This window comes from Kogia breviceps, chromosome 9 (genome assembly GCF_026419965.1).
Source record: "Kogia breviceps isolate mKogBre1 chromosome 9, mKogBre1 haplotype 1, whole genome shotgun sequence".
NCBI lineage: Eukaryota > Metazoa > Chordata > Mammalia > Artiodactyla > Physeteridae > Kogia > Kogia breviceps.
Window position 1 is genome coordinate 15,063,135 of NC_081318.1, and position 19,099 is coordinate 15,082,233.

General features: G+C 42.8%; 1 protein-coding gene across 1 annotated transcript in view; it reads left to right on the top strand.

Moving 5' to 3' along the window:
• SVOPL (SVOP like) overlaps nt 1-19,099 on the top strand; it is a 66,146-nt gene that overhangs the window by 5,635 nt on the left and 41,412 nt on the right. The window contains 8 exon segments of the mRNA XM_067041825.1: nt 256-327; nt 1,920-2,044; nt 4,187-4,206; nt 4,209-4,249; nt 7,747-7,872; nt 8,929-9,000; nt 9,002-9,058; nt 16,741-16,814. Coding sequence (XP_066897926.1) covers nt 256-327; nt 1,920-2,044; nt 4,187-4,206; nt 4,209-4,249; nt 7,747-7,872; nt 8,929-9,000; nt 9,002-9,058; nt 16,741-16,814 — 587 coding nt within the window.

The window sequence follows — 19,099 nt, forward strand, 5'->3', positions numbered from 1 at the left end:
GGTTCCCTGCTTCTAGGACCTCTGTTTCTACCTGGTGTCGGTGACCTCAGGTGTGGGGCTCATCAGCCTCTGAAGCCCTGAACGTGGGGAACAGGAGTCAGGGGAGAGCTTTGTGAAAGCCTCTTCTTCAACTTCCGGTCCTCCCACGTTTCCTTCCTGTCTTCTTTTAGTTCAGGTGGGTGAATGCTTAATGGAGTAATTAGCATATTATAAAAACGCTGCTTAGAGGATAATTTCTTTTCACCCCACTTCCAGATGGTGTTTTTTGGCTACCTGGTATTCAGCGTCCTCTTTGGCCTCTTGGCTGACAGATGTGGCCGCTGGAAGGTAGGTTGGCTTTGAAGGATGATTTAGAATTTTCTTTTGTGTATTCTTTTGTGGTGACATCACCACTGTTTTTCTTTTGTGGACATTTCTCTATCAATACCCAAACTAGAAAGTACGGAAACGTCCTTCTCTGACACCACACGCCTGAATTCCAGGCTTGTCTTCTTGTTTTCTCATCCTTCCCCGAGATACCTGTCCCCATACCTGTCCCCATAGTCCAGGCGTACAGCTGATGGATGAGCATAGTTAGATCACAGCAGGTAGAACGTGAGAATTACATGTATAAACATAAGCATTTTCACATTAGTTAACTTGGGTGTGGCTTTGAAACTAACCCACTTGCCTGATGTCGCACATGTATTGAGATTCAACATTAAGACATAACACTATGTCTTCTGATGATAAACCCAGGTCTCTCTTCTCTTCTTGTCTGATTTCTGGTGGTGAAGACCTCTCTAGGTGTAAATACAAAGGGAGGAGTCCCCCACAAAACAGTAATAGGCTTGGATGTATGTTTTGAAGTGCACAAAATATCATAGATTCTTACAAATTAATATGAAACCACAAGTATCTCAAAAACATGTGGAGAGCACAAAAAGGCATTTACAAAAAGAGGCATACAAATGGTCAAGAAACCTTGACAAACGTTCAGTCACAGGAGTTATTAGAAGCAAAATCACATAGCAAGATATCATTTTTTCCCTGTTATCAAAGCCATATCAAACACCAAATCCATAAGGAATTTTTATTTTTCTTAAAGAAATCTGCAAGTGTCTAGACACCCTCACATACAATTGATGTAATTTTTCTGACCATCAGTTTGGTAGCATAAGCCAAGAACCTTGAGAATATCCATTCTCCTTATCTGATAATTTGTCTTCCAGAAATCTAGACTGTTTAGGTCATCAGAGAACCACAAAAATTTATGCACAGACATTGTCACAGCTGATTTTAATAGAAAATGTGAATCCACTTCAACATTCAACCAGAGGGGAAAGGTTTATGCATTATATTACATGGATTATAGTATGTCTTTTCACTGGAAGATTTTGCAGCTATTAAGGTTATGTTTTCCCTTATAATCAGTGAAAATAGGATAAAACTGTGTTAATAGTATTTTCTCTGGGTTGGAGAATCAAAAGTGATTTAAATATTTTTATATCTTGTTCTTTTTTCCATATTTTCTACTATAAACTTGTATTGTTCTTACGATTAGAGAAAAAGCAGATCCTTACATTTTCTCCGTATGCTCATTCCAGCACAGTGCTTCGCTTGCTCCCAATATCCCTGTAAGCAGGGAGGACACGTTTCTGCATTCTGATGTACAAGTTCAGGTTCCTGCCACCTGTGAGGGCGGAGGCCGTGGGGAGTTTTGAAGAATGGTCTAAACTCGGAATGTCTGGGCTCTCAGACAATACAATCATATGGATTGTATTGTCTGACGATTGTGAGTGATCAGTAAGCTTGCTAAAGATTAGCTCCATGGAGAAGCAGACATCTGGATGAAATTAAAAGTCACCTTCAGAAGTTACGTTTGCTTCCTGACCTTCCATGGGGGCAGGTCCCATTAATGTCTCCTTTTGTTGCTTCAGTTTTTGCTCATCTTGTTCCTGCGGGGAGCCTACTTCTCCTTGCTGACCTCATTCTCACCCTCGTACATCTGGTTTGTCTTACTGCAGACGATGGTGGGCTGTGGCGTGTCTGGCCATGCCCAAGGGTAAAGACATCACTTAGAGGACCCCAGAGGGAGATATGGGAACACCCAGAGACACATCCACTTGGTCTGTTAACCACATTAACTGTGGTTAGTAGACTAAGAGCATGAATAAGTTGCAAATTTATAGACTTCACTTGTGCTAATCATTTTTGAGTTTTTTTTCCCTCCCAGTGATGGCTGCTTATGCCAGTAGGAGCTCTTTGCCCATCAAAATGATGTTTGATGGTGAGGCTAGCAGATTGCTTGATTGAGCATGTGTTAATTTCTTTGTTCCTAAGGCTGATCAGCATTTTTTAGATAAATAATATTTTGTTAGACTAAATGCTAACAAAAAGTGCCGTACGAGGTAGGTAACAAAAAAAATGTCAACCCAGACACAGTCCATTAATTTCTTGAGAATTTCTGGAAGACTTTAGTTTGACCATCAGCACCTGTAACATTCAGGCATAACTATTTTAAAGCGCCGGGGCCCTGTAACTGAAGACTGTGTCAAAGTGAATTTGCAGAGCAGGTGAGACAGATTGAAACAGCTATGCTGCGGCTTGTCTTTTTTCTGCCCTGGGATAGGAGTGGAATGTTCAGCAACTTGGGAGCCTCCCTTAAATTAACAAGGCTCCTCGAGCTATTTTCGCCTGGGTGCCTTGGAGCAAGTTGCCCTTAGAATATATTAGGAGTCAAAGCACCTAATTATTACCCTAATGTGTTAGGGAAAGAATCGTTCTTCTCTGGGGGCATAAGTTAAGCATCACTCTGTGCTCTGGAGCCCTAAAGGAGGAGAAGTGAAGTAGAATTTGAAAACATCCCTTAGGAAGCAGCTCAATAAATATGTTAAAACTCCAAACCCTGGTTAATAACTGCAACAGAGAAGAACAATTAGAAAACAGAAGAGATATAAGTCCGTTTGTTCTTCTATTCAAAAAATTAATATGTACTCAATTAGAAACCTGTGCTTTGACTGTCATTAGTTGGAGAAACTATTTGCTTTCTCTTGGGCATCTAAAATATATGTTTTAGAAACGGGAATCAGGCTTGGCAAAATATTTTGACAGTGTTTCTCTTGGTGAAAGAAATGAGGCTAATATCTCTTAAATGGCTGAAGGTTTAAAATAACTTTGGGAATAAAAATGTAAACAGAAGAGCACTTAGAAGTTTATTTTATATTGTTCTCTTATATGGGTTAATAATTGTATTTTGGTGTATGATCATACAGGGAAAATCTCTCTTCTGTTTTGCTTTACACACTCACTCAGTCATTCTGCCAATACTTCACTTCTGACACCAAACGTGTGGATTTCTTTACATACCAACCAATTCTGGAACACCAGCTGGGTGTCCTATAATTCCATTCAGTTCTGACCCTCGCTGGAGTTTGCGTAGACCCGGCAGGTTTAGGGCTCAGTCCCACAAGACTGTCCTCCACTTCAGACACCAATCACAAGTAGTAGGCCCCCAGTTTACCCCCAACTTCTGTCTGACTTGCTACAAATTGGAAGTTCCCACAAACGCCTCAGGTTCAATAATTTGCTAGAGTGTCTCAGAGAATCCAGGAAAACAGTTTACTAATTGCAGATACATTACAAACGATGTTTTAAAGGAAACAGATAAATAACCAGCTGCGGAGATACACACAGGGCAAGGTCTGGAAGGATCCCAAGAACAGGAGAGATCATCTGTCCCCGTGGAGTTGGCGATGCACTACCTCCCAGCACATAGCTGTGTTCACCAGCCTGGAAGCTCTCCGAACCCTGTCTGTTAGGAATTTTTATGGAGGCTTCATCGCATAGGCATGATTATTAACTCATTTTCCAGCCCCTCTCTTCTCTCCAGAGGAGTGGAGGTTAGGGCTGAAAGTTCCAAGATTCTAATCATGGCTTGGTTTTTCTGGACCAGCCCCCATCCAGGGCTCAGCAAGAGTCACTGTATTAGAACAAATGATGCGCCTATCACCCAGGAAATCCCAAGGTTTCCAGGTTAGCAGGAACCAGGGACAAAGACCAACACACCTATTTCTTATCATTTTACAATGATGAATATTTATGTTTTTGAGTTCTTTATCCCTCTGACAAGAAAAATTATGATTTGTTTAAAAAAGTTACTTGGTTTTATAAAAGCATGATTGTATTTTTCCCCCTTTCTGTTTAGGCTAATCATAAAGACTGAATATAGCCTACAAAATATTGAGGCTATATGCTCCCCTTGTCTCAGGTAAAATGGGAATTCTTCTGATCAGTCTTCTGATCCTGTAGGATATGGTGTACATGGTGTTTCTTCTGGTTGGTTGATTGTTCTTTGATTAGCAGACTCCTATTACTTGGTACCAACCAAAGAGCATTAGGGATGCTTGACACCAGAAGTCCAATTCCAAGGTTTTCTGAGCCAGGATGTATATCCTCCAGCAGCAGCACTTAGAACACAGTAACCCCTTCCTCAGGAAACATTCTGCGGGCTGGTTTCACTAGAATGACAGAAGCTCATTCTCTCCCCACTGGGTCTTCAGTGGAGGGATACAGCTACCACCCCTTTTACAGTCTCCCTCGTGGATACTCGGGTCTGCAATTCCATAACTGGCTCACGCCTGTGGGAACTTCTGTAATTGTCTCCTCCTAGCTGAGCCATTTATCCAGGTGAGAAGATGGGGATGCTGCCCCGCCCTCCTCAGACCCCTGCTGGCTACTGACTAGAGGTTTTGCATCCAGAAGCTGTGTCAATCTAGGTGCCCTTGTACCATCTTTGATGTCATCGTTATCCAAAATCCCTGACTTTCAGAACCCAGGAAAGTGAGGACCCTTCCCACTGAAGCATTATATATTTGGCAATAAATAAGGCAGTAGGAGAACATTTTAAATTTTATGTTTAATTTTTCTGACACTATATTTAGGCAACAAAAAAAAATTAGGAAGACCCTAATCAATACCGAATGCTAACTCTTTACATTTTTCCCAGCTTTCTTCTTCTGATCTTTGTGAAGATGAACACCCATACTTTCAATAGTTAGGGGTTAGATTTTACACTTAATGTTATTTAATGGGCATAATCCTGTTCAGGCTCATCTGTGAACATTGTCTCTTCCACCTACTACTCGTTCTTTGTCATGTGTCCTGGTTATGCCTTCTCCTTGCTGGGCTTATTTTCCAGGTCTCCTGGGGTCATCTACTGATAATTGAGGAGTCCAGTGGTTTTAGCTATCTATGTATCTATTACCTCCCCCCAATTTATCTACAACCAAGAGCATCTCCTTGAACTTCAGACCCAGGTGGCCAGTTACCTGATAGCCACTTGAATATCCTGCAGGCTCCTCAAATACACCATTCATAGGCCTGACCTCTTCATCTTCGTCTGGAGCCTCTTCTGTCCATGTTTCCACTGTCAGTTAATAGCACGCTCTGTCCCCTCAGTTTTCTGAGCCACACATTCAAGAGCTGTCCTGGACCCCTCCCTTTCCATCATCACCATTCAGTCCATCACCAAGCCCCACTGACTCACCCCCTATTAGTGGACCTACACCTGCAGTGTCCATCAGCAAATCCTGTTGCCTTTACCTCCAAAATGTCTGCCAAATCCATCAGATAAAAAAATTTTTTTTTCCATTTCACTACTAAAATCCCTTTCAATGCCACATCACCTCTTACCTGATCTACTGCAATGGCTTATTACTGGCCTTCTTACATGTTGCCTCTTCAGAAAGATCATCCCTGATCATTAAAAGTCACTCTCCATCACATTACTTTCTTTTTTTCATAGGCTTATCACTTTCTGAAATATTCTTTTATTTTTTTTACAATAGAATTCTTTGGTGATGAAATAGTCGCCCCTTAATTAGCCCCCCAAAGGGTCTTTTTTTTTAAACATCTTTATTGGAGTATAATTGCTTTACAATGGTGTGTTAGTTTCTGCTTTATAACAAAGTGAATCAGTTATACATATACATATATCCCCATATCTCTTCCCTCTTGTGTCTGCCTCCCTCCCACCCTCCCTATCCCACCCCTCTAGGTGGGCCGGTGTGAGATGATACCTCATTGTAGTTTTGATTTGCATTTCTCTAATGATTAATGACGTTGAGCATTCTTTCATGTGTTTATTGGCCATCTGTATGTCTTCTTTGGAGAAATGTCTATTTAGGCTTTCTGCCAATTTTTGGATTGGGTTGTTTGTTTTTTTGATATTGAGCTGCATGAGCTGCTTGTAAATTTTGGAGATTAATCCTTTGTCAGTTGCTTCATTTGCAAATATTTTCTCCCATTCTGAGGGTTGTCTTTTCGTCTTGTTTATGGTTTCCTTTTCTGTGCAAAAGCTTTGAAGTTTCATTAGGTCCCATTTCTTTATTTTTGTTTTTATTTCCATTACTCTAGGAGGTGGATCAAAAAAGATCTTGCTGTGATTTATGTCATAGAGTGTTCTGCCTATGTTTTCCTCTAAGAGTTTGATAGTGTCTGGCCTTACATTTAGGTCTTTAATCCATTTGGAGTTTATTTTTGTGTATGGTGTTAGGGAGTGTTCTAATTTCATTCTTTTACATGTAGCTGGTCCAGTTTCCCCAGCACCACTTATGGAAGAGACTGTCCTTTCTCCACTGTATATTCTTGCCTCCTTCTTCAAAGATAAGGTCAAAGGGTCTTTTAAAATATTATCTTTTGTCCATCTCTGTGAGGTGGAATGGAGTTATCATCTACTTCTCATTTTCTGATGGGAAAATAATGCTCAGTATAACACTCAGAATTGTTCTAGTTCCAAACTCATGGGGCCTGGTCATAGGTGGCTCTCATGTTATTTGTTGATATAAAATGATCTCAAGATAAATTTTTCAGTACAAAAAAGCAGTGTTGAGAAATATTTTTACTGTGTTACCATTTGTGAACAAAGAACCAATATCCTTATTAGCTTGTGTATGTTTCAGACAGCTTTGGAAGGATATAAGAAACTGGTGTCTTCGGAGAAGAGGACCTGGACGGCAGGAAACTGGGAGTAGAGGAGGGTCTGTTCACAGTGCTCTCCTTTGTACCTTGCGTTACGAACCAGTGAATGTATTATTTACTCAAGAGAAAAAAGTAAATGTCTTGGGTCCCAGATTTTAATTTTTTTTATTTTTTTATTTTTGTGTGGTACGCGGGCCTCTCACTGCTGTGGCGTCTCCCGTTGCGGAGCACAGGCTCCGGACGCGCAGGCTCAGCGGCCACGGCTCACGGGCCCAGCCGCTCCGCGGCATGTGGGATCTTCCCGGACCGGGGCACGAACCCGTGTCCCCTGCATCGGCAGGTGGATTCTCAACCACTGCGCCACCAGGGAAGCCCGGGTCCCAGATTTTTAAAACTTTGGTGACATTGCTGACCCCGTCTTGCTGAGTCTTTCAGTTACAGACAAGCAAACAGAGTCGTGGAGAAGTGAAGTAACTTCCCCAATTCATCCAGGTCCTGGAGGTGGTGCTGCTTATTCCTCAACCAAAGCCTCTCTCCCATCTCACCTTCTTTCGTTCGTTCTTTCTTTTCTTTTTCTTTTTGGGGGCGCAGCTTGTAGGATCTTAGCTCCCCGACCTGGGATTGAACCTGCACCCTTGGCAGTGAGAGCACAGAGTCCTAACCAATGGACCGCCAGGGAATTCCTCCCATCTCACCCACTTACGATTACAATGCAGAACAGGGTGGCTCCTGGAGGCGGGTGTGGAGCATCAACAGGAGGACTTTAAGCTTCCCTCTCTCCCCCAGGTTCTCTGGCTAGCCGGCTCCCTGCTCATCATCGGCCTGGCTTCCGCGGTCATCCCCACCGTCGGGTGGCGCTGGCTTATCCGCATCACCTCCATCCCTGGCATCGTCCTCATCATGGCCTTCATGGTAACCAAGCTCATGGGCTCCCTCTTGGCCTCCCCTCCAGCTGGCCCAGTGGCCTTGTTGCCCCATAGATATCTTTCTCATGTCCACCTCTCTCCTTATTTAAGTATCTGTCTCAGTCGGCTCACGTGGAAAGGGTCTTTCGGCAGAGTTAATGCACAAGCCCAGGCATGAAGGTGTGAATGCAGAATATGTTTGGGGGAGAGCAGGCAGGCTGGAACGGCTGGAGTGTGGGGCGCTGGCGGGAGGCCGGCTGGAAAGACAGGCCTGTGTGCAGATTACAAAGGGCCTTGAGGACCAGGGGCACTGGGGGTGTGGAAGGGGTTGTGTACTGGGAAGCTGGTACATGGCTGTGTGGAGGCTGTAGGAGGGAAGACAGAAAAGGTCAGAAAAGCAGTTAGAAATGATCAGATTAATCCCAGTGGGTGATGAGGACGACCTGAACTGCCCCCTGGCTGGGGAGTGGTGAAGAGGATGCTGCTGGGGAAGATGCTTTGCTGAGGAAGACCCCACTGGCCTTCATTGCATGGAGGTCCAATGTCCCAGCATCAGTGGAGGGCTGTGCTGTTTTCTGAGTGTGGTGTTCAAAATATGCCAGAATCAGTGGGTTGTAGGCCTCTACAGTCAGGATGGTTCCTCCACTCGTGGGTGCTGGAGGCCCTGCCATGGTCACCCTTTAGGTTCTTGCACTGTGGGAGGTCCTGGGATTCCTGGGGGAGTGGCCGGGTGATGGAGGAGTGGAGAGGCACCAGGGACCCCGGGCAGCGGCTGTTTACACATTGGATGTAAGAATTTTATTGTGTTAAGTAGGTTGGGTCAAACTGGTGTGAAGCTCAGTATCAGTCCACTGTCGTCCGAGATGGGACAGCGATAAGGAGAAGGCAACCTTTTGTTCCGCTAGGATTGCAGGAGGACACCTGCTATATGTTTGCTGTAAAGCTTGCTACATCCTTTCCCATCTCGGGAAACTGGGCCAGTGTAGTATATGGAACCGTGACAGTGGTACATCTGGGGTCCACAGCAGTTGCAGCTCTAGTGTTCTTTGTCATCTGTGCCCAGTTTATTCCTGAATCCGCTCGGTTCAATGTCTCTACCGGGAACACTCAGGCTGCCCTGGTTACACTGGAGTTGCATCGCCAAGATGAACTGCTCAGTCATGCCGGAGGGGAAGCTGGTGGAGCCCATCCTGGTGAGTTCTTCTCCCCCATCCAGGGGTTGCCAGAAATCCCCTTAGTGGTGGAAGGCTAGAGGGAAGGGCAAGCGACCCCTCCAATGCAGAAAAGAGCAGAGGCAACTGACACTAAATCCAGCTCCACCGTGAGCCAGGTAGCGCTGCTACCTACTACCACTTAAAAAAAAAAATTTTATCGAAGTACAGTTGACTTACAATGTTGTGTTTAATTTGTGCTGTACAGCAAAGTGACTCAGTTATACATATATATATTCTTTTTCATTATGGTTTATCACAGGATATTGAGTATAGTTCCCTGCGCTATACAGTAGGACCTTGTTGTTTATCCATACTGTATATAATAGTTTGCCTCTGCTAATCCCACACCCCCAGTCCTTCCCTTCCCCGGCCCCGCCCACTGTGCTTGGCAACCACAAGTCTGTTCTCTATATTTGTGAGTTCGTTTTTTTTCATAGATGAGTTCATTTGTGTCATATTTTAGAGTCTACATATAAGTGATATCATATGATATATGTCTTTCTCTGTCTGACTTAGTTCACTTAGTATGATAAGCTCTAGATCCATCCATGTTGCTGCAAATGCATTATTTCATTCTTTTCAATGGCAGAGTAGTTTTCCATTGTATATATGTACCGCATCTTCTTTATCCATTCATCTGTTGATGGACATTTAGGTTGTTTCCATGTCTTGGCAATTGTGAACAGTGCTGCAATGAATACTGGGGTGCATGTATCTTTTTGAATTATAGTTTTGTCTGGGTATATGCCCAGGAGTGGGATTGTTGGATTATATGGCAACTCTATTTTTAGTTAGTTTTTTTTTTTGCGGTACGCGGGCCTCTCACTGTTGTGGCCTCTCCCGTTGCGGAGCACAGGCTCAGCGGCCATGGCTCACACCCAGCTGCTCCGCGGCATGTGGGATCTTCCTGGACCGGGGCACAAACCCGTGTCCCCTGCATTGGCAGGCGGACTCTCAACCACTGCGCCCCCAGGGAAGCCCTATTTTTAGCTTTTTGAGGAAACTCCATACTATTCTCCGTAGTGGCTGCATCAGTTTACATTCCCATCAACAGTATAACAGGGTTCCCTTTTCTCCACACCCTCTCTAGCATTTATTATTTGTAGACTTTTTAATGATGGCCATTCTGACTGCCTACCATCACTTTTCTCATCAATGAAATGGAAATAATAACACCTTGCAGAGCTAGTCACATGATTTAGCCCCGCTGTTTATAGGGGAGAGATTGTTTTATAATTTTATTTTCCTTGTATTGGCCTTGTCTTATTGATATCAAATGTATAAACCTTATTAAATGATTTTTTAAAATAAAATTTGGCATTTAAATTCTGTTGGTCCCAAGACTGTCAAGGTCAATCTGCAGTCATTTCTCACACCAGCGCAGACCACCCACTTCCAGCCATCTGCAGGCAGGTCAGTCACAGGCTCCTGGAAGAGCTTTCCAGCACTGTCCTGCCATCTCCAAGACAGTTTATGTGAGACAGGAATTAACCTCTTGGAATGTTTGGTAAAACTTATCTGTAAAGTAGTTTATCCCTAATATTTATTTTAAGGTGAGTGGTAACAGAATAATTGGGGGGTATCAGAAAGAGGAGTTTTATTCAGTTTGTATAAATGTTAATGCCTACTTAGTTTAATACTCTTGATTAAGTCAATTTTGGTAATATATATTTTAGAAAATTGCCCAGTACATCTGGGCTTTCCAATTTATTGGTATAAAATTATTCCTAGTGTTCCCTTTTGTTTCAAATATCTACTGTGTATGTCTTCTTTTTCACTTTTAGTATTGTTTATTTGTGCCTTCTTTTTTCTGTGGTCCTCTTACTAGAGGTTTTTCTGTTTTATTAAACTTCAAAGAATGAGGGCTGTTTTGTTTTTGTTGTTTTTCTCTTTATTGGTTTTTTTGGTGGTCTCATTAATTTCTACTCCTTATTTTGTTTACTTCTTTGGCTTTTTATGTTCTTCTAGCTTCTTGAGTTCAGTATTTAGCTCATTTGTTTTCAGTCTTTTTGATTTTTCATAAACAAACCATTTAGTTGCATTCAGCAAGTTTTGTTACAGAGTAATTTTATTTTTTTTTCTATTTTCTCTGAGTTTCTGTTTAACCAATGACTTATTTGTTAATGATTTTTAAAATTCTTTGTTTCTAATTTAATTGCATTTTGACCAGAGCATGTTATCACTTATTTGGAATTTATTGAGACTTCTTTTGTTCTCTACATAGTGACTTTTTATTAATATTCCATGTGTGCTTAAGAAGAACATGTGTTCTCATTGAACATATATATTGTTATATTCAACATAATTGTGCCAAGTAAATATCTGATACCTGTTCTAGATTTTGCCAGGTTCAGCTAACAGTTTTTCAATAAGACGATGGTTTTGTTAGTTTCTCCTTATAGGCCTGACAATTTACTCCATATAGTTTGAGACTATCTTGCTGCATCCTAGCATAAGATTGACTTATTCAGTGTGTGGATTGATCTGACTACCTGAAATATTTCTTTATAATGCTTTGGGCCTTAAATTTTATTTTCTTTCATGCTAATATGTCAGAACTAGTTTGGGTTAATGTTTTCCTGGTGTACATTTTTCTAGCTCTTCATTTTAGCTTGTTTATGTTGCTTTGCTTTAAACGTATTTCTTTTTCTTTTTTTTTGCGGTACGTGGGCCTCTCACTGTTGTGGCCTCTCCTGTTGCAGAGCACAGGCTCCGGACGCGAAGGCTCAGCAGCCATGGCTCACAGGCCTAGCCGCTCTGCGGCATGTGGGATCTTCCTGGACCGGGGCACGAACCTGTGTCCCCTGCATTGGCAGGCGGACTCTCAACCATTGTGCCACCAGGGAAGCCCTAAACATATTTCTTATAAGTAAATAGCTGATCTTGTTTTTCATTCAATCTGAGAGTCTGTATCTTTTAATAATGAGTTTGATACATTTGTGTCTATTGTGATTACTGACATACTTGCACTTACCTCTGTTGTTCATTTTCTATTTCTTCTTAACTGGGACTTTCCTTTTCTGCTTTCTTTCTCCTTTCTCCCTCTATTGGATTGATTCAGTTTGCTCCACTCGCCAACCCCTACCCCCATATTTCCTTCTACTGGTTTGGAATTTACTCATTCTATTTCTTTTATTATAGCCCTTAAATAGTGAAAATGTGTACCTACAATAGCTAATGTCATTTGGTATCTTTATCTGCCTTCTGAACAATACAAGAACCTTAAACAAGTTCATTCTGATTTGCCTAGCTCATCTTCAAAATCATTTTTGCCTGGTATTTTAATTTCATATTGTTCATAAGTTGCCCTGAATTAGACATTATTTTAAAGTCAGTATCTATTTAGATTTATTAATGTTTTTATTACTTTCTTATTAGCGTCAAACTTAATTTTTACAACCACATTCTTATATCCCTCTCCTTTTTGTTGGGTTAATTTGGTTTCACATTTAATATGTAAATGTTGGATCTATGTCGGTTTAATTGGGTATAAGAAGCATGGTACAGATCTAGCTTTGTCATATCCAAATAGCTAACCAGTTGCACTTATGTATTTTTATTGAATAATCCATCCCCTATATATTTGAATCTATTGTTGAATATTATGTTCTAATTGATCGGTTTGTAGATTCAAATATATATGAGATTTATTATATAATAAATAGAGCATTTTATATTTTGGGGAAAAGGACGCAGGTTAATTGTTGGTTTAATATAGCACTCTTAATTATAGTATTTTATAATACAATTTTCATATTTAGTAAGGTACTTACCCCTTGTAAAAGTTCTTTTTCAGAATCTTCCAAGCTATTTTCTCAGTCCTCTTTTTCTAGAACAACTTTGAAGTGAAGTGGGAGTGCAGATCTCTTTGAGATCCTATTTTCATTTCCTTTGGATATTTACCCAGAGGTGGGATTGCTGGATCATACAGCAGTTCTATTTTTAATCTTCTGAGGAAGAGCCATATTGTTTTCCATAGCGGTTGCACCACTTTATGGCAGAGTCTCTTCTTGTCCCAGCTCTTGCACCATGCCTGAGCCGGATCCAGAGCAGCAACAGCTCTTCCCACCCGCCTCCCCAAATCCGACTCTCTCAGGGATTGTGTGGCAACAGCAGGACAGGTGATATCCAAATGTACAGTTCTTAAGTGTCCTACACACAAGTGAGAGGTGGGCTTTTCTGGGTGCTTCTGACTGGTTTCCCAGGACATCACTGATGACAAAAACATTGTAATCCCACGGCCACGTGGCCTGCTGCTGGACGTGTTAAGTGTGGGATAGAGTGTGCTCAATAATAATGCAAAAATGAGGATTAAATGTCCCAGACTTCCCCACACTCACAATTGTAGTTTGGTAAGGTTTTCTCACTTTGCCTTGTGGAGTGTTTCCCCTAATTATTACACATGCCTCAAAACCTAATTGAGAAATAAGAAACTCAAACTTTTGGGAAGCTCCCTGGCAGTCCAGTGGTTAGGATTCTGTGCTTCCACTGCAGGGGGCACGGGTTCAATCCCTGACTGGGGAACTAAGATCCTGCGTGCTGTGTGGTGTGGCCAAAAAAAAAAAAAAGAAAGAAACTCAAGCTTTCTTCCAAAGAATTAAGGATGATTCTGTTGTTCTAATTTATTTTCTGGAGTTTGGAAATAAGCTCTTGTGGTTCAGAGGACAGGACCCTACTAGTAGGCAGTATCAGATAACTCCCACCTTCCTACCAAGATACCGACAATTACATCTTATCTTGCAAAGCATGGTGGGAAGACTAATTCGTTGCTAGGCAACAATGATTAAATGAAGGAAGTGATTATGCTTTGAAGAGACTGGCACATAGTCTTTAAGTGGCTATGAAATTTTGATTGTCAATATGTAAAAAATAAAATTGGTTGCAGAGAGAGAAAAAAATCTTAGCAGAGACAACTCAAAACCACCGACAGCTGAATGATCCTGAGGGTCAAATTCCAACCATTTTTGATGCGTATTTTTTACTTTGAACCCAGTAGTTGTTCCAGGACTGAAGAGCACGGAGGTTACTTCTCTCCTCTTTCCTTTTTTCCTCCTCCTTTTCCCTCCCTCTGCACCCTCCTTCTCCACCTCCTATCCCCCATCCCTCATCCCCTCCCTCCCTCCCCTCTGCCACTGTGTATTAGTTCACTTGGGCTGCCGTAACAAAAAAGCACACACTGGGTGGCTTAAACAACAGAGATTAATTTTCTCCCAATTCTGGAGGCTAGAAATCCAAGGTCAAGGTGTTGCAGAGCTGATTTCTTCTGAGGTCACTTCCCTTGCCTTTTAGATGTCCATCTTCTCCCTGTGTCTTCACATCATCTTCCCTCTGTGTGTGTCTGTGTTTTAATCTCCTCTTTTCATAAGAACATCAGTCATAATTGGATTACAGTCCACCCTAATGACCTCATTCTAGCTCAGTTACCTCTATTTTTTTTTTTTTGGCTGCACCATGCAGCTTGCAGGATCTTAATCTCCCCGAGCAGGGATCCAACCTGGGCTCCCGGCAGTGAAAGCGCCAAGTCCTAACTACTGGTCCACCAGCGAATTCCCCGGTGACCTCTTTAAAGACCCCCATCTCCACATACAGCCCCACTCTGAGGGTTAGGACTTCAACATATGAATTTGGAGCAACTCAATTCTCATAAGGACCGCCCTCCGTCCTCCCTCTCACTGTACATCCTTCCCCTTTCTCCTCCTCCCTTCTTCCTCCCACTTTACTTCTCTTGACTTCAGCTTGCTGCCTCCATCCATCACGCCCATGAGATGATCTTGTTCTTCTCCACGGTGGTCTATTGAGCAAGGCCCTGTGGATACAGAGCTATAAACAATAGACCTTGCCTTCAGGTCTCTTAGATCTGGTTAGAGAGATGAGATGCACGTAGGAAAGAATCAATAACATAACAGAGCCCCGATGCTTAGAACCAGGTGAGTGGCCCAGGCAGCAGAGCGTGTAGGATCCGAGCGGAGAGGTGACCGTAGCCAGTGGGAGCCACCCTCAGAGAGAAGATGGGGTGGACACTGCGCACTGAAAGGAGAGGCGGCCTCGGGAGGAAGGAGGCCGCTGATGGAAGGAGGAACAGTGTGAGGACAGAGGTGGGCACGCGCAGTGAGTTTGGTCACTTTGGTGGCCGTCAGAGTGCCATGCAGGGGAGGCTGGGCGAGACGCTGTGGGCGGTGGAGCCTCTGCAGCTTCACTCCCAAGACGCCGAGATGAAAGGCTTTGGGGGCTCTCTGAGGACGGGTCACAGCATGCAGGAGGTGAATAAGTCCACCCATTTGGATTGCAGCCAAAGGTTCAGGACCAAATGACTTATTAGGATAAAAGGTATATATTTTATAATGACATGACTCTCGAATGACACTTGGGGTGGTGAGAGGACCACAGTCACATCTAAACCCAGGGGACATGGCAGAGGGGCAGATGGGCAGGACTCAGGACTGGTGCACGGGAAACTGGGAGTCCAGGCTTGCTCTGTCTCCAAACAGCTGTGTGATCTTGGGCAGGTCACTTACCCACTCTGGGCCATATATTCTGTGTTGGAAAATGGGAGGATAGGGCTAGATCAGAGGTTTTCCAAAGATGAGTAGCCAGAGCCCCGATACATAAAGCAGATGAAAGTGGAGTGTCATTGCTCAAGTCCACCCACAATGAAATCCAGGAGCTGAGCCTGAAAGTCGGGGGCTGGGGTATGTGTGGGGCAAAAGACCTCTAAGTTCTCTGCAAGCTCTTTCCGTGACAATAAAATCCAGGACTCCCAGACCACTCTTCTGGACTCCCTAGAGGGGGCCTGTAATCCTGGGTCAATTTGTGAGAAAAGAATAGTGGGTTTTCAACTGAGCACCTCCTCCAGCCCCCAAGCATTCCTAGCTTTACATAAAAATCCATTACTGCCCAATCATATATAACCCATCCTTATTTATTTTGATCCAAACATACTTAATAGGCACTGACTATGGACAAGAACTTTTACAAATTACCCTAAAGACACACAAAGAAATTGGGCACTGTATCCTCTTTTCAAATTCAGGCTGCTTGTTTTTTGCACAAGCCTCACACTCTTTTTTTTTTTTTGCGGTACGCGGGCCTCTCGCTGCTGTGGCCTCTGCCGTTGTGGAGCACAGGCTCCGGACGCGCAGGCTCAGCGGCCGTGGCTCACGGGCCCAGCCGCTCCGCGGCATGTGGGATCTTCCCGGACCGGGGCACGAACCCGTGTCCCCTGCATTGGCAGGAGGACTCTCAACCACTGCAACACCAGGGAAGCCCCACACTCTTTTTTAATGTTAGGTTTTTTCATCTTAATGTTAAAAGACTCTCCCATCAGTTTTATGGTTGCTTTTCATGTATACTCCTATTTTCCATACTCCACCCCACCTCTCGCCAGCACTGGTGAGAAGAGCAAGAGTGAAAGGGTTAGAATCTTAAATTCAATGAGTTTTGGTACTTGACAATGATAAATAAAAGTATGCAAAGCCTGATTGGCTGAGATGAATGTATTAAAAACAGTATTTATGTGAGGGGGATCCGGGGAGCTGAGTGGCTTTCTCACCCTAACCACATTCCCATGTTGTTCTTGTTTTCTGTGATCTAAAGTATGAGAGTCACCTTTGCCTGTCCTTAACCCACTAAATCTATTCTTTCTCCCCCTTTCACTACCCCAGGAAAAAAGAGGAAGATTTACAGACCTATTGGATGCTAAATATTTACGGACCACATTATAGATCTGGGTCATATGGTAAGAATGGTATTCTTTCAAAGCTAGGTTTAAATAAACAAGCATTTCAGTGGGAGAAAGCTCACTGAAGTAAATCCCTTCTGAGTGCTCTGGGGACAAAACACAAGGCAGACACTAGCAATGCTTTATCTTTCTGCTAATACCACCAACCAAAAAATAGATATAAAATAACAATATAAAAAGAAAGAGAAAGAAAAAAAATCCAAATCATCTACAAACAGCTTTAAAATTTTTCATCTGAGTGTATGAGCTCTGTACTAACCATTTGCAGCCTGGTCTCTTCTCTCACCACATTCCAGGAACTGATCCTTTGAGGTCACTGATAATCAAATTCAAAGGAATAGACTCAGTGGTCCTGTCTATACAGCCATGACCTTGAGTAAGCAAAGATTTTCTAAACAGGACAAAAAAAGTGCTAACTCTAAAGGAAAAGATTGATGAGTTTGCCTACATTAAATTAGGAACTCTGTGTCCTGAGAAATCATGAATAGCCTGAAAGGTAAGCCACCAACTGAGAGAAGAAATTTCTAATATATGTGTCCAACAAATTATATATACATGTTCTCCATATTATTAATATATATTTCTATTATATAATTTTTTTTCGACAAGAAAAACATACACAACCCAGTAGAGAAATAAGCAAAAGACTTGAACAGGCACTTGACCAAAAATGTGTACCAAATAAACATATGAAAACATGTTCAACCTTAAAGTCACCAGGGAAATGCAAATTAAAACCAAATGAGACACCATTACAAACCCACCCACATGGCTAAAATTAAGAAGACTGGGGACTTCCCTGGGGGTGCAGTGGTTAAGAATCTGCCCGCCAATGCAGGGGACATGGGTCTTCTCCCTGGTCCGGGAAGATCCCACGTGCCGTGGAGCAACTAAGCCCGTGCGCCACAACTACTGAGCCTGCATGCGACAACTCCTGAAACCTGCATACCTAGAGCCTGTGTTCTGCAGTGAAGAGTAGCCCCCACTCACTGCAACTAGGGAAAGCCCGCATGCAGCAACGAAGACCCAACACAGCCAAAAATAAATTTTAAAATAAAGTTTGAAAAGATAACTTTAAAAAAAAAAAAAAAATGAAATTAAAAAGACTGACCGGGCTTCCCTGGTGGCGCAGTGGTTGAGAATCCGCCTGCCAATGCAGGAGACACGGGTTCGTGCCCTGGTCCGGGAGGATCCCACATGCCGCGGAGCAACTGGGCCCGTGAGCCATGGCCGCTGGGCCTGCGCATCCGGAGCCTGTGCTCCGCAATGGGAGAGGCCACAACAGTGAGAGGCCCGCATACCGAAAAAAAAAAAAAAAAAAAAAAAAAAAAAAAAAAAAAGACTGACCATGTTGGGAAGGATATAAAGTAGCTGGAATTTTCCTGCACTCCTGATTGGCATTCAAATTAGTACAACCACTTTGGAAAACTGTTTAGAGGTTTCTATTACAGTTGGAAGTATGCCTAGCCTATGGCTCAGCAATTCTACTCCTAGATTTATACCCAACAGAAATGCATAGTAAAATAAAATAGCATTATATTATTTGTAACAGCTCCAACTACAAACAACCCACATGCCCATCAACAGGTATAATGGACAGATTCTGTTATATTCATAAAATAGAATATTACACAATAATAAAAATGAGGGGCTTCCCTGGTGGCGCAGTGGTTGAGAATCCGCCTGCCGATGCAGGAGACACGGGTTCGTGCCCTGGTCCGGGAAGATCCCACATGCCGCGGAGCAACTAAGCCCGTGAGCCATGGCCGCTGAGCCTGTGCGTCCGGAGCCTGTGCTCCGCAACGGGAGAGGCCACAACAGTGAGAGGCCCGCGTACCGCAAAAAAAAAAATAAATAAATAAATAAAAATAAAAATGAGAAAACTGGTGCTCTGCGCTCAACGTGGCTGAATCTTACAAATGTAATAATGAGCAAAGACAGTCAGACATACAGAATACATATTATGTGGTTCCATTTATATAAAGATTCAAGACAGTAGCAGCTAATCTATAATGTTTGAATTCAGGAAAGTGGTTGTCTGTCAGCCTTTCCCAGATATAATCACTAAAAATAGGTTGGGTCTCCTCTTGAGACTCCTTAATTTTTAAAATACTCTTAATATTTGGGAAATGCCCCGGTGGACTAGTGGTTAGGACTCGATGCTTGCACTGCCGAGGGCCTGGGTTCAATCCCTGGTTGGGGAACTGAGATCCCACAAGCTGCATGGTGTGGCCGAAAAAAAAATACACTTCATATTTGGAAATTAAACCAAAAAAATATTA